Here is a 20159-nt window from a genome sequence, read left to right as displayed (position 1 = left end):
GCCCTTTGATGTGGATTCAGTGCTGCAGTGCATATCATTCATGTTTGAAGGTTCAGCTTCCACAATACAGCAGGGTTTGAAGTTTCACATATTGCAAGTGCTACAATGTGATAATCTGGGAGCCGGTTATGCATTATACATTTTTCATAAAAGAACACCATCACCTGAAAGTGAAATGTGGAAAAGTCAGCGCTTCAAGGTATATATTGACAGAAACTGTTTCTGAGACTTCTGGGTGTGGGACGAAAACACTCTTGTTATCTTGAGCATTTCAGAATCAGCTCTACATCTTCCCGCGGAAGGGGGTAAATATCCAAATAAACAGAGCAGAATAACATTTGACTGGGGTCTGCCATGCCATATAAGACAGAATGATTTAGTTGACTAAACGCTTCTCACAGGGCACAGAGGCCATGACGACTCTTTCTCCAGCAACGGTCGAGCAATAAAAATATTCCTCTCCATCCGATTTCACAACGGCGTTGACACGCAACTTGGGTCACTTTCTTCAGTGTCTTCTTAAATAAAAATGTGGAAATCTCCTTGTCAAGGTCTCTGTCTGACTAGATTGCGGCTTTACTTAGTGTAATGACAAGAAAGGAGGAAATAATCTCTGTTAAAAATGTTGCCATTCAAATTTTCAAGGTAATTGACTCAAGTGGAAGAGTTCATCAGTCTTTAAAATCCAACTGCAACAAATGCACAAGATTTTTTAAAAAACAAGGGGAGGAATAAAATCAAGTTGGCAGTTAATGTCTGTGAGTGACTGAGGTTTATGTAAATGCTTTTGATCTTGATAATTAAAAAGTCTTTGTATGCGTGTCGTTTTAAAGTATGGTAACTGTCTCCAAAGCATGGAGATGGTGGCAGCCTGAGGGCCCGCCTGCTTTCTTTTCCTTCTCTCTGTATCTATCTTGTGCTAAACACACAAAACACACATAAAAATGCACACACGCACACACAAGCCCATGTGTACAAATACAAACTCTACACACTGGACTGACACATACAAACAAAAAACCCACACACAAGAAAGAGTCGGCACTTTCACAAACATCAGCCTCTCAATTAGCTTCTGCACTTATTTCTCCTCGGAAGAGAATTATTTTTCAGCTGGATGCTTTTCTTCTTTGTTTATTGTGAGCAGACCAAAGCATTATCAGCAGCTAATCACTGCATGTCAAATTCACAGACTTACTGCAGTCACTTAAAAAAAGGATTCAGTGAATAATCTTCTCATGTTCAGATTGCCATTTCAGATTTGGACAGTCACCAATTTTTCTTAGATGCTCAAGTCTATCTAACAGCCACGGAGAAGATCAGCATTTGTTTGATATAATTTGTTGTGACATGTTAATTGCATCTACTTGTAATTCTCTCTAATTGATGTTTGATATGTCTCAGGAAATTAGGCCAACTAGATAACACTGCAAATATTATGATTCCTCCCCACCTTTCTCTTTCCGTGGCAGGTCTGATGAATTCACAACACCTAAAACTGTAATGTGTCAACATGCTGTGCAGCTATGCTCTGTATTCCCAGGGCTGCCAGGCTGAAGGTTACAAGCATACCACTGTATATTTAAAACACATTCAGGCACACTGCAGAGTGCCAGAGAAGACTAACCTGAGCAATTTTCACAGAGTTTTGGGTCGAACCACCAGCATGGTATTCAACTTTGTTCCTCTTGACAATTTCTTCAAACCTGAAATAAAGATAAGTACAAGACTTGTTAAAAAAGACAACACTCAAAATGAACCACAGAGAGAACCTTAGTGTAAACACCAGATAACGGCCGCTTTTAGCATGGGCAGACTACACGTCTCTGAATACTTGTCACATTACAACATAGCAGGAGTGTGCGCCACAAATGAGTCAATAAAATCAATACAATAAAATATCCATTAGTAGAGGTTACACAGATACAGCTGAAGAGCCACTGTGAACAAAGAGGATGTCCGAGTGAAATATCTCAAAACTACTGGATAACCTGCCGTGAAATTTGGTATAAACATTTGTGGTGTAAAGAATGGCTCTGGTGATCCCTCAGCCTTTATATCACTATCAACATGTCATATTTTCTCTAATTCAAGACAGGATACGATAACCTAATTCCTGTGAGTCTCATGTTGTGATATGAACCAGAGTAACATAGCATGCTGAAATACTAATGATAGCATCACAACCTGCTAACATGCTAAACACATATTAAACACATCCTAGTATGGTTACATAACATCTTAAAGTTAGCAAACCAAAATGCCAGACTTAAAAAATAATAATTAGCATGATAAGGTGCTAACATTTGTCAACAATACATTAAGTATGCAGAATCTTTGCACACTAGAATGAAAACCTTAAATAAAGCTGCACTAATCAATATTTTCAGTTTAATATTTCTCCCAGGAGATGGTGGAAACCAAAACAGAGATAAAATGAGGGTTAATACTGGACTTTGGATGTTGCTCCATGTCTGCTTGATATGCTAACATTAGCAATTAACATTATCATGCTAACATGCTGGTGTTAACATTAAGATCATTAATAGGACAGTTGAGATTGGTATAGTGATAGTAAGTAACAAATTGTCAGGGTTAAGTTTTGTTCTTCTGGCTCATGGGGCTACTAGGCATGTTCGTTTTGTTTATTATCAAAATCACTTCTTATGGTTTAAGTCAGTGGTTATCTGACCACCACAGTATTGTCAGATGAACTAAGTACCCCTTCATTGACACTATAAAATGTGTTTTATAGTGTCAATATGATTTAACACTGGATTTTATTTAACACTATTAATTGTATAAAAAACTGATGTTTTCATACAATTTAACTGTCAATGTTTAGGTTAGTTTACTTGAGGCTGCATTTGTTCTACTATTACTTAGAGTAGCAACTAACTATTTCTACCATTTATGCGATACATTTAGCAATTTGGACTATTAATCCATTAGCTCTAACTAACTATTTCACACATACATATATCTATTACTTTTAGCTATTTCAATCATCTATCCATTACTTTTAGCTAATTCTAATAGTTAACTGTTTAGACAAATCTGCTTGCTTACTAATTTCCTGCACTCTTAATTGAAAGTGTTCAGATTTTATAGCTTACTCTATGTAAATATATATGTCTTATGAAAACATAATTTTCATGCATGGAGCTACTCTGCTCTGCACCCTTGTTGGGAATCACTTAGTTAAATAATCAAAATGTTTTGCTTTCCTTTCTGTCTTGGCTGTAAAGAAGATAGCAGTCATCTCTGCAGTATAATAAACTTGAAAGTGGCATCTACTGTGACATTCCAAGTGCAAGCTGTTTATATAAACTGCTGAAAAAGAGGTAGAAAAAAGCAGCAAGCAAATGCTGGATTTTGTTAAATGGGATACTTGACCACAAATGTTGCTGCAGTTGAAAAGAGGCAGTTAGGGTCTAAATGTCAGCTTGATAAAAGCAAAAGAGGAACATTGTCCACACATGGTTGTAGTTAGCCATACAGTATTAAAGCAAGATGAGCAGAGAAAGTTATTTCTGAGGAACTTGAACTGCTTCCTCAAAGGGATGCATGAAATAAAAGAAACTATTCATCTTTCACTTGGCAGAGACATGCAGCTATTTTATATTTCATAGGTGATGTTTCCAGAGATATTCAAAAAACAAGTTTTACCGTTTCTTTGTGTACAAAAACCTCAATAGCCAGATAACTTGTTTAGGAAGAAACCACATGTGATTAAATGCTTGATGTATGAACCATACAGCAAAGTTTAGAAATGACTGTAACAGACTAAACACAATGAGTCTAGAAACGGACTGACATTCAGGGGTGGGGAGTAAATAATTGCTTAGTTTTCCAATATAATACAAAAGGTACACCCTTGGGTCTACAGGGAACCGAAGCCTGGTTCTATCATTTTTGTATTTTCCCATCATACTGCCATTTCAAACATCAATAGCTTCAATGCTTAAGCGTAGCGCGATGCAAAGCTTGGCTACACAGAGATAGAGTCTTTATCTGGGGAGCTAAGAACATGAATAATGTGTATTCTCCACATCGTTCATACAAACAGCCTCCCAGGGGGCTGGCTATATAAACATACCCACCCTGCGAAGGAAATTGACCTAACTGCAGTCAGGATGATACAGTACGTTAGGAGGTCCTTGGCTTTTTTCTCTCAACAGTAAATTGACGACTGTCCATTTGTAAGTGTATTTACGTCAGGGGGGAAAAATCCAATGATATGGTAAATAGTTCAAGATGCACCATACCATTCCCTATGGTGTTTAGTGTAATTCCACTTTAAATGAACTGCATAAAAGTGGTTGTTGAGAAAATGCTTGAGTATAATCCCGAGAGGTGCTGGTTATGCAAAGGCTCGGCCAATGCATTTTCTTTTTTGGATTAAAAAAAACCAAACGTTTTCAGGCAAGGTCAAAGGTTGCAAATTTTGGGGTAGAAAACTTGAATTTTAAAGTTGAACCTAGAAATATATCATGTCTGTTGCATATACTCGCTGCAGACAGGAGTTATATGTATGCAAAATGCATCATGGCTTACCAACACATGTCAGCCAGGGGTGTTCAATACTTCAGCACAACCTGATTTAACTAGGCATGGCCGAATTTTGAGCGAGTGTGAAAGTAACCTTTACTGCTTCAAAGAAAGTCTGCATATCATGTCTCAAGGCAAGGGGTCTACCCAGGGCAGAATGTTCCTAATAAAGAAAAAAAAAAAAAGAAAGAAAAACTTTCCATGCAAGTGGAAAATATGCTAACCGGGAAAAAAATCCTTCCTGAGACACCTGTTATGACTCCTTGACAAAGGAAGAATTTGAGCACTGTGGGTGTTTATAACATGAAGGCAGCCGAGGGACTCCAGAACCCATTTCAAATAGACACACAGCTTCTGAGGATTTCAGTTTTTTTCCTTCCTAGAAGTATTTGCTCCACCTTTCAGTGCAGACAGCATGGGGCCCTGCTCTTGGATGCCTCGAAAATCCCATCCGAAAAGGAGCAGCTGCCTCGAGACCTTTACACCCTCAAACATCATGTGATCCCATAGCAATGACACCGTAAACGGCCCCTATGGCCATTTAGGACGAGAAAATCCCATTCCATCTACTGCAGTCTAAGCTTACTCTGTGATGGGAGGGAAGAGGGAAAAATAAATTGTTTTGAACAAAATGTCCTCAGCCAGTAACCTCTGCCTTTAAAACCTGCTGGTGTTTTTCCAATGGAAGAGCAATTCCAACTATGCCATGCATTCCACCAATGTATGGACAGGGTGTGTTATATAACACCATCCTTTACATAAGACTGCCCCTACAATCTGGTAAAATACAGCTCTTATACAAACAACAACAATTTCATACCTCCCAATTTGAGACTAATAGAGACACTTATTTATTCATCTTAAATCAAATTAGGGGAATTGGGCTACTGAATGGAATATTTGTATTCAGAGGATATGAGAGTCCTTCTCAAAAACTAATACCTCTACATCTCCCTGGCTTAAGACATTGAAATTGTTGGGGCAGATCACACAAGTCAGGAACATTGTGTTGTTTACATTCCTGGGGATGGGGCCCCCACCGTTGTTTCCCATCAAGGGAAATATGAGAGCTTCCAAAGTACTATGAGTGTTCTCTGCCCCGAGTGACTCATGAGTTCCTCTCTCACCTCCCCCAAAAAACGAGCCAAGTAGATTATTTACATGAGGCAATAATTCAAGATTTGCTCCTCTAAGTCTCTTACATGGAGGGCAAGGCGAGCCCATTTACCCAATCCCTCTTCATTCGCCTTTGATGTTAGCCAATCTTGATAAGACCGGATGAGTGCCCTAAAATCCCCGTCGAGTGATTTCACAGGAAGAACAAGTCTCTGTTAATCAATGGCTAGATTGGATCTGGATCCTCGGGAGTGGTCCGTGTGAAAGTCCTCCCGAGTGTTTGAGTGCACACCGGGGTAATTCATCGCTAATGATCACCGCGGCACCCACTCTCCTCCGTTCGTCCTTATTTAATTGCCTCGTTCACGTTTAAACAGCTTACAAATCACAAGGACAGGCAGGGAAACATGATCAAACAGCCCCTATCACTAATCAGGGGAGGGCAAGGAGAAGAAGTGAGATGACTGGGGGCTCCTTTGCTGCTCTCCTTGGGGATTAGGTAGAAGGAGGGCTCTACAGCAACAGTAAATTATCTCTGCTTCAGCTGCAGCAGCCAGGTACACTTAAACAGGCAGACACATCTTTCCCTCTGACAGAAGCAGAGAGGGGGCAAACACAGCTAAAAGGCTTTGGTAATCCCAGTTTCAACACAGGCATCAGGAGTGGAGACAGGTCCCACCATTGATTAGATTCCCAATCAGTGTGTGCATCCTACACCAGCCTTCCTTGGTAGTCTGGAGGCAGTACAAGGCCTGATGCACAGTAATTGTTTCCATAGGTCAGGCAGAGGAAAAACAGCTCGGGGATGTGATGAAAGGGAGATGAAAAGGGTGAAGAATATTGTTGTTTCCCCCCCCCCTCCAATTAAATTGTTTGTCAAACCCTTCACAAAGGGTTACGCAGTTTATCTGTTTAAAATCAATACGCTCGTCTCAGTGTGAAAGCTTGTCCCAACACAAGACAGGCCCATTAATTATTCTGTTCTGTGTGCTATCGCTGGGCTGCTCAAGGTTGAGCCTTATCTTTTCTTATTTCAAATCAATAATTATCTTCCACCATGCTTGCGCTCCCCCTCAGAAATAGATGTGCTTTTCATTCAATGCCTGTAGAGTCTCTCTCTCTCTCTCTCGCTCACTGTAGCAACCGGTGAAGAACGCAGAATGAATAGGACATTCTTATCATTGGAACATTAGGGCAGGATGGGAAGAGATGGCGAAGAATGAGGCACATAAAAGTGCCGAACACAAATGAGTCATGATTCAAATAGCGAGAAAGGCCTTGTTCCTGTCCTCTGACATCTTCTAATACACTACAGTAAGGGATGAATGTTGATTTGCACAAAAGCATTACGAAATCACCATCATACAGGTATCTCGGTAAGATCCCTGTTCAACCCGCCTTATGTCCCTCTGAGTAGCTATGAGCCTTTCTGCATTACAGACTGGATGCACAATTAATGGCTGCACAATTACATGGTCACAATGGGTGAGTAATTGCATTAGAATGCAGAAACAACAAACTGTGCATCCCTTTACTAAATCAGCCATCCAGCAGCAGTTTGTTGGCATTAACCGAGGACTGCCATTTGTACTTAATTAGGCTGCACTCAAGGATTAGGCGGTGGGGGCAAAATCTGGTCATGAAGGATGAGTTCATATTATTTCCTCTAAAATGTCACAGCTTTTTGGCTTCGCGCTGCAGAGGGTGGCGTTGTTTGTCACACAGTACTGTGTGGATGTGGGAGAGGGAGTGTGAGAGCGCGTGAGAGGACATGAAAGAGAGCGAAAGAGGGACACATTGAGGGAGAGAAAGTGGGAAGACGGAGTGTGTAAGCAAGGATGGAGCTTCTGGTGTTCTCTTGAGGATTGAGATTTGAAGCCGTAGCACAAAGCCTTTGAGACGTGCCCCTTATCTTGGAGGTTGATACCAGGATCTCAGTGATTCAGAGCGCCTCGTGTGAATAATTCCACCAACACCCCCTACTGCGGGGACCATATGGGCCAGTGTGAACTTTAAACACATAGGTAGTGTTGCTGCTCACCAGTCAGGCCTCCCATCTCTACCACTGCACAGGCTAGGGGTAGAGAAATGATCAGCACAGATAGTACACTAACTAGCCTACATGTATCACGGCTGCTGCCATCAGTGGCTTTTCCTGTGTGGCTGCTGGGGATCAAAGATGACTAAAAATAGCCCTGAGCATGCTTGTCTGAACTGAACATGCTGTATGTACTGGCTGAGACGCCCACATTTTAATTATAAAACGCTCTTTAAAAGGGGGGAGTTGGAGGGTGTTGGGGGGGGGGGGGGGTCGCCCACATGCACAGGCGATTATGTTTGTTACACTCCCTTTGACTTGTGATGTTTCCTTCTGGCACCACCTGCCGGCAACCGCTGTCAACAAGAGGAAGGCATTTGCAGCTCGTCGGAGGACAAGCTTTAATTATGATTGCATCAGCCATCTCTCCGTGATGCAGCATGTATGCTCTAAATGCAGAGCAATCACCCTGCATCACTGTGTGTTAACCTATTTCACCTAAAAACATCATCATAACAAGACATGAGGCTTCTTTATTTTGATTATTTGAAAAGTTATCTTGTTTTATAATTCAAAGGGTCTAGATCCACATTTCTTACAGCTGAGTAGACCTCTGGTGAGCACATCAGACTCATGCAAGCATCCCAAATCGTTTGGATTCATGCATATCAATAAAACATCAAGAGCAGCAACATGTTTCTGATGTCTCAATTACAAGTTGAGTGCCATTAATCTCTGCTCTCTCTCTTTGGCTCAGAGGCAGGCCCGTGACCTTTGCCCTCAGCGGCGGGAGCTGGATGTTCTGACCCCCCAGCAGGCCGGTGGAGGTGAGTTTAAGTACTGTAGTACAGCACTCAGCCTCAGCAACAGACAAGTAAAAAAAAAAAAAAAAAAAGTAAGGGGGGGGGGGGGGAGGCTGTAATGTGTCTACACACTCAGTCAAGCATGAGTGCATCCAGTGAAGTGGCACCATGGTAAGCACATGCAGCTTCTGCACGCATGCTTGCGTGTGAGCACACATACACACACACACACACACACACACACAGGGGAGTTTTTCTCCTCCTAACACACCAGTATAGCTCCGCCGGGGGTTTCTAGCACTCAATTCGCTTCGTTATGTTTTATAAAAAGAATTAAAAAAAAAATAAATAAATAAGGAAGAGGGGTAGAGTCAAGTGTGTTTACAGAGCAAAATCTATCTCTCTCACACACACACACACACACACACACACACACACACACCCAGCAGCCAGAGTGTTTAGCATGTACTCAATGAGAGAGGCCTTTGTTGTTTTCCTCACAGTAAGCAGATTGAGCTGCACGGCAGCAGCAGGGGTGTGTAAGATGTACACAGACAGCGGGGTGTGTGAGTGGAGAGGCACCTCCACTGATCTCCTGTGTCGTGTGATGATGTGTGTGTGATGTGTGTCTCAATCCAAGGCTGATCCCCCTGAGTCAGCCCTGTCAGTGATACGAGCCTCCCACCCTCTCACTCCCTCTTTCTCTCCTTCCTTTCGCCATCCGGAATGCTAATAACAGCCAGCCACTAACGCGGCAGCTGAATTATTCATGCAGCAGAGGGTCACACGGCATAATGAGGAGTTTACTCTCATTCTGGATGCGATTGTGACGCTGCTAATCTGCATTTAGCATAGAGAAAGAGAGAAAAGGAGGGGGGGCAGAGAGAGCGAGGAGGAGGAGGAGGAGAAGGAGGGAGGGAGGATGAGCGCTGATGAACTTAATTGCTGTGAGCAAATAACCTCTGAAAAGAGTCACGCCATCATCCAGAGATGAGAAAGTAAACAATTAATTATCATCGGACAGAGGGAGTCGTGAAACAAATGTTTGAGCGGGACTAATATTAAAGGAGCCAGCTGATCTTTTTTTTTCCTCCCCATGCTCAGAGGTGACAATACACTCACTTTAACAATGACTCACTCATTTGACAGACTAATAATCATTAGCTCTAATACGATATGGTTAACAAGCCCAAGAGGGATTGGGTGAATGGTATATTATGAAAGGCTGCGTGTTATAAACAACCTGTAATGCCTTGTTATCCTGAAATAAAATGTCTATTTGCCCACATTATAATCTCCCGCAGAAAGAGGCGTGTTTTCATTATGTTGACATGTTGTTTCCTATAGAGACTCCTTGGGGTAAACAGCAGGCTACTGTTGCCCCCTGCTGGGCATAAAAGGTACATACCCCTTTTACTGCAATTCCATACTGAGCAATGAAATTCACTACTGAGAAAAGAAAATGAAAAGTTAACATGAAATACCAACCAGCTGCTAACTACATAAATATTTTCAAGTCCTGCAATCAAAAGTCAAATGCAACTATAAAATATGCAAATATAAACTAAAAGCTCTGACAACAGTGCAACTTTAACTAATAAATGTTCTAATTTGTCTGATCATCTGAGATAAACACACATATGTACCTCAAATCTTTTCAAGTTATAAAAAGACATTACATATTCCCTACTTTGCAGGTACCAAACTTACACTTTTAGCCACACGATGGCAGCAGCGACTTCAAAAAGTGAGCAAGACCTGCACAGCATCTTGCAATATCAACCACTAAAATGTAGAATGATGTCTAGGCAGGCAGAAAGGAAGTCAAACACAGTGCTTTGGTTAGTTGGTTTCCTCTCATAACCCGAATTTCAGAACACTTTGGGCGTCCTCCAACAAACCAGAATCTTCTCAAAAGAAGCCTTTCAACTGAAGCTCAAAAACCACTGTGGAAATATCACCTAAATAAAAGCAGTTGCAGTACAAGGCCCGGGGGTTCAACTGCCACATGACTCACTAACCACCACACTGTAAAGTCTGAAATAAAATACAAGTACTGAGAAGAAGCAGCTGCCTTACATGGAAGTTATTGGTATGTGATTCTCGCAGTGCTTGAGTTGCACTACATGATTTGAAAATTTACTTTAATTGAATGATTTGGTTGGTATTTCTTTGCCTTTATTAGGCAGGAGAAAGTAGAAACTTGACACAGACAGGAAACGTGGGGAGAAAGCAAGCGGAATGAAATATACCTCGGGGGCAGGAAACGAACCACGACATATTGCGGTTGTAGGGTATGAGTCTTAACCACTAGACAAGAAGGATACGTATCTTGTGATTATTTCTTCATTTACTCCATTCATAATCTAGAAAGGCTGCAACTCACAATCATTTTAAATTATCTATTAGTCTGATGATTATTTTCTCGAGTCATCCAAAATTTAAATTTTCTATCATAAAAGGACTAAGAAAACCACAAATATTCACATTTGAGAAGTCATAACAGGTACATTTTTTGGCACTAATAGTTTATAGATCAAAATAGTTCAGTAAAAATTCGTAGGCCTAATAGTCTTTACAATGTTTTCTTGTCCAACCAACAGTCCTAAATCCAAAAATATTCCATTTCAAGCGAATTATCGTATTTGAGAAGCTGGAACCAGTAAATTTTGAGCATTTTTGCTTAAAAATGACAAACAATTGCATGATTTCCATTGGTAAACTAATTGATTAATCAACTAAATAGTGCTCTAGTTTGCATATTAAAGATGAAAAAGCACCAAAAGTCACAGTTGATGCTTAATCAGGAAAAAAAAAAAAAACCATTCAGTCCCCAGCCTGTACTAACAGGGGATGTAGATAGTTTCTACAGCAGGCAATTTCTCAGCCACAACAGGATTATATGGGCTCTGCTGTGACTAGATAATTGAATTCAGGCATGTCCACAGTGCACTGCATCCAATGATCTTTCTCCCACCAGGGTGATGGGGAGAAAAAAAAATGAATCGTGTTACACTCTTTAGATTCAGAAGCACAACAATAGTGTTAATCGAGTAGCCTTGTAAGTCTATTCTGGTCTTTTAAGTAATGATGTCTTTTGTCACAACAGTTCAGTCACGTTCTTCATCTTCCATGGGCCAGTGACCTTGTGAATGACCTCTTTGCACTTTGTAGTCCGTCAGCATCGTTAACAGGCATGCTGTGGCTCATATCACAGCATCTAAAGCTTACATTTTTCATAACCTGTACTGCTATAAGTCAATAAGATGATGTGATATAAAAAAATACCACATGTACATAAAGATATAAATTGATGGACATGAGGGCGAGTACGCTGTTGTGTGTGGTATTGGAGGGGACATGCATTGAAATGCATTGTGCTGGGAATAAACCACCAAATCCGCATGTTAATCCTGCCCTGACCTTGTGCAGAATGTGGAGGGAACAGTGTCTGTGGGGCTAAAGATAACACAGCTGCTTTTGTGCTGGAGGAGAACAACACTGCTGATGATGCTGCTTTGTGCTGCTGCTGCCGCCGCCCAAGGTCACATGTGTCCCTTTGTCAAGTAACAAGACCTGACAAGGTAGCCTATTGTAAGGTACAGACGGTCTGATGTACTGATCTGTCTTTATATTGTATAAGCATAACGCTGGTGTTTTATGATTTTACAATTATCACACTGTGATTCGCTTCAACTTTCCACACTAAGACACCAAAACAGATCGGATCACTTCTCAGGTCTGAAATTGTTCAATCAACCAACATTCACTAAAACTAAGCGTCACCTAACTACACTAGACCACATCTGCACAATCTGCTAAATTTTCCATTTTAATAAGTATGTTTACAAATGTCTTAACTGCTTCTGGATCCAGATCTGCATCAAAGTACAAAGTGACATATAATAATGGGACAGTGTGCCAGATCTCTGACAAATCGCACTCCATGAGAAAAACAGCGAAAACGTTAAATAAAATGCACAATATAACTTAATTCAAACAATTATGTAATATTCTGCTATTAAACAGTCAAACAATCATAATTTCTGGTAGATATAAAAGCCAAGCTTTCATATTTTATGTCAACATATGAATTGAACAGCTTAAAGACATTTTTCATTAAAATCAAATAATATGTAATTGTGGTAATAACAGTGACGTACCAGAAAGTGTGTCTCCAGTATACAGTATAGTATCCCTGTACATATTGTAGACACTAATTACAAATATTTGGCTTTCTTACGTGTAGCTTTGCACAAGCTTTGGCTGTTGTTACACATCTTAAATGGATCATACAAGATATATACTGTATGTTTGTCTATGTGTAGCACCTCGTCACCAAAGCAAATTCCCCATGTGTAAAAAACTACTTGGCAATAAAGCTCCTTCTGATTCTGACATGTAATTTATTGTCAAGATCAATTTTCTAAAAGTATACACATACTTAAACAACTGTTCAACAAGTGCTGGACCAAACAAGGGAATTTGTGGAAAACCGAAGGTTGCCTTGGGCTGTCATCGGCTCGATCCCCAGACCAATGGGATGATTTTGGAGTTTAGAGTGAAAGAACAGCAGTTGTCTCTCGCTCCTCACTACCACCGCTGAGGTGCCCTTGAGCAAGCTACTTAACACCAAACTGCTGAAGTGGAGCTGCTCAGTGGCCAACAGATAAGAGTTATGTTGTTATCTTACACCCAACATATAAGACTGTGGTTGTCCTGGGCACCTCCGAGGTGTGAATGTTCCCGAGTGAGTGTTCCTGTAAAAGAGCATTTGTGCTCAGTGAATCCACCCTGGTTTTAAAAAATGGCCGAAAAAAGTTATTTGCTGCACCAAATGGAGGCTACAGGCTATGTCTGAATATTACACAGTGTCTGGTAAGCTCCATCATGAGCAAAATGAATGAGAGAAGCTCAGGGATCCTCTCAGTGAAGCCACAAGGCACCACAAAGGCTGCAGTACCAGCATTTATGACTAAATGAAATGTTGTATCATGACAAAAATAAAATATTCATCAAATCAATAACTGAACTGCCCGATTGAGTCACAAAGGAGGTTACGTTTTCTGTCCCAGTGATGTTGCGTCTGTTACCTAGTGTCCCCAAAAATGTAAAATAAAATCTCATGAAAAGTTCGACCATAAACCAAGAGACTAGTTAATCCAGGAATTTAAAAAAAATGTGACCTTCGATATATTTGAGTATCTTTCTATTTTCATGAACAGTTCATGAATTTATCATGAACTGCTCCACTTAGTTGAATGAAAAAGCCTTCCCAGAATAGAGCTGATCCCTTTTCAAGTTTCAATCTAATGTGGAATGTGCCGAATACAAGTGAACGCCTAAAAGGCCACCATTTACAAGTCTGAAAAAACAACATGTCAGATGCAATGTAAGATGTTCAAGCTCCAGACATTCTGGTGTCTTTTGCTTCCAAGTTAATTATTAAAAGTCATTCAATCATAATTTTTAAACAAAGAAAACATCCTCACACTCATTTATAAAAGACAAGCACTAAACAAATGATCACATATCCCATATGTGGAATATGTGATCTGTTTGCTTCAAAGGAAACGCCTGCTCTCACCATCATCTTACTTACACATGGTGTAACTCTTAAGTCAGCACAAAAATGAGCTAACAAATTCCCTAAATAAGAAACCATCTGCACTCAATCAACTAAAGAAACGAGGGGGAGGGGTGAGGTCAGTCAGCAATTAAGGCTTGATTCTGTTTTACAGTCTTTTCTGTTGTTTACAGTCTATGCTTACTTGAGGTGTATTTCTAAAGAAAGGAGTTCAGGGACATGCAAACAATTTTTCAAGGCTATAATATTACTGTTGCATACGCCTGCAATGTGAAGGAGGGAGGGTCTTGAAAAAGAGCATGCATGAATAAATAACTGCTAATTTTGTGTCAATCTAATGACACGCATAAAGTTATAAATGTACTATTTAGTCCAAAGCAGTAGTAAATTCAGAGGCTTCTTGGTAAAGTTTGGCACAAATTGAGTGTGTGAAAAATGTGGGCGTCAACTTCTGAGGCTCCCAGTTACAGAGAGTTGATTTACAACTTTGCTATTTTGAGCAGAGCTTAAGTGTCAAGATGGTAGTGGTGGGTATGAATGACCAGTATATCCCTTATTTGGATCCACGTCATTTTAACACTTTGCGCAACTCTACTGTAGCACGTGGAGTCCAGTGAAGTTTTGACTCACAAGGCTTTGTGCTTGTCTTCAGCGAGGATCTGGTCATTAGGCTCCAGTCCGAACCTTAAGGAATAAATACAAAAAAAAAAAAAAAACAAGCCGGATGAGACACAGAGATATGAAGCCATCAGGGAAAACAAATGAGCTGTTTAGACTTACTTGTGAAGGAAATCTTTGTCCACAACAGCTGAAATGTCAAGCAAGGGATTTCCCATCCCAAAGAGTGTGTTTTCACTGGGGGGAGACAAAAACATATTGTATCATGCAGACTCCCACTCACAAGCTCTGCATGAACAGAGGATACAAACAATCTGCTGTGATACAGAAAATCATCTGTTCCTGATTTGTAGAATTAAGTCACTGAAACTCTGATGAGGGATGAACCAGTTTCACCGCCGCCGCCTCTGTTACCTGACCTTCTCTCTCACGGCCGACATGTGTACAACATATGAGAAAATAAAGCTACAGAAGCATGTACAATTGCAAACCTATGAGCTCATAACAGACAAATGAATGCATTTTTATGACTTTGGAAGAGGTCACTCCTCCGCTTGCACTGAGAAATGTAAAAACTGCCAATAATGTAGTTTCTTTTTTCCATCCCATTCAGATGGAGATTAGTCAAATGAAAAGAAGGTACTTCAGCACATTGAAAACACCTGATGTGTCAATGTTCACATGCACAGACACGTGTAGCTTTTGTGTCACTCAGAATGGTCAGGCTTAAGTTGCTGTGTCAAAAGGCAGGAAAAACTGTCTTTAAATATTGCATTTTTTCACCCAATGACACTTTCATCTCGAGTCTAGATGACATTTTCAGCAACAAGATATCATAGTGGTCAAAGTCTACTTCTGACAGCAGAGTCTTCATAACAGGTTACCCAACTTTCATAAAACACATCAAACAAACGTATTAAAATTACTGTTCTCTAGTGCAGCAGTTTGGCTTTTAAATGATCTGTAATAAAATTGGATGCAATAAGATCCAGACTCACTGAAACCATCCCAACTTAATACACCAACCTAAAAGTCTGACATTATATGCTTTCTCGCAGTGTTTTCAATCAACACAGCAGATTTCTTCCCTGTGGAAATACTGGAGGATATTATCATTTGGATCTTACCTTGGAGCTGGCATTATGTCAGAAAGCTCAGCAGCCAAACCTGATCATTAAATGGTCAACAGCTTCTTCCTCTCTGTCAAAGTAATGTGCTTTTTGACTACCGGAACAGCAGCTGCACTTTGGCCAATGTTGACTGGTTGGTGAAGGAAGAGGGCGGGTCTCAGTATCTTCTAGGCATATGATTGGCTACACATGTTCCAATTATTGTCAAGTTGTCTATGCTGTGTTTGGGGCCAATGGGAAAGAAGAGGAACCCTGTGATAAACACCCATAGCAGAGACTAAGTAAAAAAAAAAAAGGTATAATTAAAAGGAACAAATGTGTAATTTTTTTAGCTATAAACATTCCATTATTATTTGCACATAATTCCACCATGAGTTATACATCTATATATATTCATCTATATATATTTTTTGCATATTTTGTCAACTGATTATAATATCAAGTCTGTCATCAGGTTTTGTGTTTCAATTTTATTGTGGAGTGACACCCCACACCTTACATTTGGAGCATAGATTGTTTCTCATTATAAGAAATCATTAAATTAGTAGGTTTGATCAGTCTTATTTTATGTGACAATTCGATTATCAGGGATACTGTGGTGTACATTAAAATAATGACTAACAATTTTAAAAAAAAATTCAAATTAGAGATTATGGAAAACTAAAAAAAAAAAATATGCGTTTGTGCCAACATGTGTAAGCTATCATCCAAGTTACAATTTGTATTGACTTGTTTATAATCAATAATAATCATTTATGTTTGACTTGGAGTGATTTTATTGACGATGAGAAGTATTTATTGTGTTGAGGGGTTGGTGGTATGATATCAGCTGGTCACCTGCATCTTTACTATCTTCATATCAAGGGCCAATATATATATATAAAGTGGTCTTGGACAGTATTATGGCATCCCTGAGACTTTTGTAGCTAGTTGTAGTGATTTAATTAAATTGTATGCTTACTATAGAGTTTAAGAGTGTAAATATGTTACAAGGTCAAATAAGATGGACTATATTACTCCCATTCTGTCAACACAGGGACCTGAGATGCTCTGAAAAAAAGCTCCTGCTTGTTCCTGGAAGCAGAACTAGTACTATATATCTCAATAGCCACTGCAAATAAGCAGTTTTTCACATATTGACTTGTTATAGCAGGAAAAGCACAGGTGTGACTAATAACATTACCGACAGCTCTATCCTATTCAAGTGTCCCATTAAGCCATGACAGTGAATCAGCATGCAGAATACCAGAACCCTGAAACTGCAACATGAAATACAGCCATCATTCATTTTAAGTGCTCATCCTACTGCTGTCAAAATGTCCTCCATGACATTTTCCTTCCTCCTCCATGCGTTTTTCTCACTAAGAGGCTCTGCTCACATATTACTTCTGAAGCAATAACTTGTTTTCTGCCTCTCTGATGAGAGTGATGACTCTGTGTGCACTGTCATGCACACTTTTCCTTGTCCTTTTTTTTTTTTTTTTTTAAATCCCTGCACTGTAAAGCAGTTTGGATTTACTGTGTTGTGTTGAAAGTATATCACACATAAGGTCGGGGGTAAAGATTCTGAGAATAAACCCCGCCACGAGCAATTCAAGTCTGTAAAAAATTTACTTTTCCGACTTTAAACATTAACTCAGAATCGTGACTACGGACAATAAGCTCAGTTGAAAGTTTTCCTCAAGTCAAGTGAACGCCGCACACTTAACATTATGCAAAATGTCAACAAGACGCTAGCTGGCTGCCAGCACTGGTAATGTTATGTTACTGTGCTTCTTCACTATGGATGAGAGACACTAAACTAACAAGTTATTCCAACGCTGGGGTAATGTTTTAATTAAAAGACACATGGCATATGTTAAACAGCTATCCTTCCTACATAGTTTATAACCTTATTTGACAAGCTTTACGTTACATTTTCGTTTTATTCGTGCTGTCATATTTATTTTTCACATTTGTTAAATGTTAATAGCTTAAACGTTTTTAATTGGAAAATAAGACATGTTTAAGATACAAAATCCTTACATTTTATGACGAAATAACTTCACTGACAGCATCACTTAACTTGTTATTAGCAACCGTAAAAGTTTGTTATCAGTTTCGATATTAAAAAAACAAAACCTCTCCCGTTGTTTACACACCAAATATGACCGCTTTCCACACAAGCTATTATATGTCTTTTTGAAAAAATAAAAAAGGGTAATTAAAGGCTGGATAAATTGAGCGACAACTCTTGCCTCCCAGTCATGTGATGAACCCACCCTCTCCTGCTAGCTGCGGTTAGCATCGTTGTGACCGAACAATCCGTGTCTAAATTATAACTTCGGTTTTACCGGAATACTTGAGTAGATGTAACGTTGAACTGTGCAAACTGCTTAGCGCCTTCTCACCCTGCACCTCCTGCTGACAGTTTACCACAACACCAGGGACGTTAGCATGCATTAACAGTTAGCTACACAGGCTAACTAAAAACAGCATCCCGCGTCAGATAACACAAATACTGTCTGCTTGTTACCTTAACGCTGTTTTCCTCCCCGTCGACATATTTGGTTCTTCGTCAGACATTTTTTTTGAATCACCTATGGTTGCGTTGATGGTGCGGAGCCCCGGGAAGCCACTGCTCACTGCTGGGGAAGAGTAGTAAGAGGCTGCAGCGTCTTCCTTCCCCGCAGATGATGGTGGAAAAAATTGGTCAACCGCATGCAACCTTGCAGAGAAAATTAATGGTTATGTGAGGGAAGGAGCAGTAAGCATGTTACTTTCCCCCGAGCCGAGGCAATGTGCATGTGGCACACATAGAGAGGAGAAGGAGATTTATGTCGCGTTATCGCGGTGCTTTCCCTTTCACCTGTTTCACCTTGATTAAATTCAGAGACAAAACATGGTCTTCTTTAGTGCGGTAGGCTGCTGAGTACAAGACTGTTACTATACGTCATTTATAGGATATTGTTGCATTAATGTAATGAGATTTATAACCCTAAAATGTATCAGCAGAGTATAAATATACACCTATGCACCACTGACACATTTAAGGCTGGAGTACCAAAAGTACCACTCATGGCCCTAAGAATTATAACATTAGATTTTTTTAATTCAAATGTAACGATTTTGGTTACAAGGCTGTATTCCTGACTAGACAAAGTGCGCACCTACAAGCCCCAGGTTCAATGAGGTAATTTGTTTAGTATTATACTCCACTAATGTGCAAAACTAAAATGAAGGGCCTTAAGGCAAGTCCTGCACTGAGTCTTGTGTCAAAATATAATTTTAACACCATTATTAAGCTTGTTGACAATTTGCTTATATGGTGCATATGCCTAAATTAATTAGTGTGTAATTAATTAAATTCTCACAAACTGACACAGAGCAAACCTAAGGGCACAATTCCAGCAGAAGAGAATTGGGTTGGTTTCAGGGGCTCTAGGCAAAATATAATCAGACTTGCATGCATACTGTGCCATGTGAATTGTACTTTATGGGTAGGCCTACTTGACAGTGACAGAGTGCAAAAACCAAAGGGTCAACAGGCAAAGTTTGCAACAAGCGGAGCCTTTGCGTGATACACAATACCTGCAGGCTAATCCAGATGGTGTAGTAGAGGTCAATAGGAAGTCATAGATACAGTATAGTCAACTATTCAGTATTAAATTATATAGTATAATATATGCAATTGCCTGTTAATATTAAATACTTGAAATATGTTCACAAGCAGGTTTCATTATAATTTTGCATGTAAACATTTTCACTCATAACAAGTTGGCCTTGACATTCACATAACTGCTGAATCACAGGAACACGTTTTTAAAGAAATAACGGGAGAATCTTTGGCTAAATTTTCCCGATATAGAAAATAAGTAATCAAGTCCTAACAAGAGCTTCAACTTCCTTACAATACAAACACTGCTAGGCATATGGGAACAGAAATTATAGCGCAAACACACGTCAAAGTGCTATAAAATGCTTTATTACAAAATTGTCAACGATGCCTCAGCAAAATGTTGTTCAGGCCCATTTGAACCCAACCAAGTTGCATAATTTTGATATATTTTCAGACAAACTTTCTCAGGGTTTGCATAGAGCATAATTTGACTTGCAGTAAGTCATGAAGCGAATGTAACTTTATAGAAGAATCATCTACAACAAGTGTTTTGAACAAATCAACACCATCATACCTTGTACAAATGATACAAAACATCTATAAATGAAAACTGTATCAATTATCAGTTGGTATTAGATACTTAAAGACATTCACACCTTCAGACATTTAAAAATATCAACTACAGTTCCCACAGAAAGTGGTCAGTTATTTTTAGTGT

The 20159-nt window shown here is 39.7% G+C and overlaps 1 protein-coding gene across 3 annotated transcripts; it reads right to left on the bottom strand.

The window, feature by feature from the left end:
* Positions 1-1627: 1627 nt before the first annotated feature.
* Positions 1628-18828, bottom strand: LOC119915676 (adenosine kinase-like; the record flags this gene model as incomplete). 3 transcript variants are annotated; one of them, XM_038735339.1, is given in 4 exon segments in its annotated part: positions 1628-1706; positions 14726-14779; positions 14876-14950; positions 18423-18828. In XM_038735339.1, coding segments are annotated over 3 exon segments (189 nt in total), but the record flags the coding sequence as incomplete, so codon positions are not given.
* Positions 18829-20159: the final 1331 nt, after the last annotated feature.

Source organism: Micropterus salmoides, unplaced genomic scaffold (genome assembly GCF_014851395.1).
Source record: "Micropterus salmoides isolate LMB-PRFRI ecotype aquatic unplaced genomic scaffold, ASM1485139v1 Ms_hic_scaffold_21, whole genome shotgun sequence".
NCBI lineage: Eukaryota > Metazoa > Chordata > Actinopteri > Centrarchiformes > Centrarchidae > Micropterus > Micropterus salmoides.
This window is presented reverse-complemented; position numbering and strand designations above follow the sequence as displayed.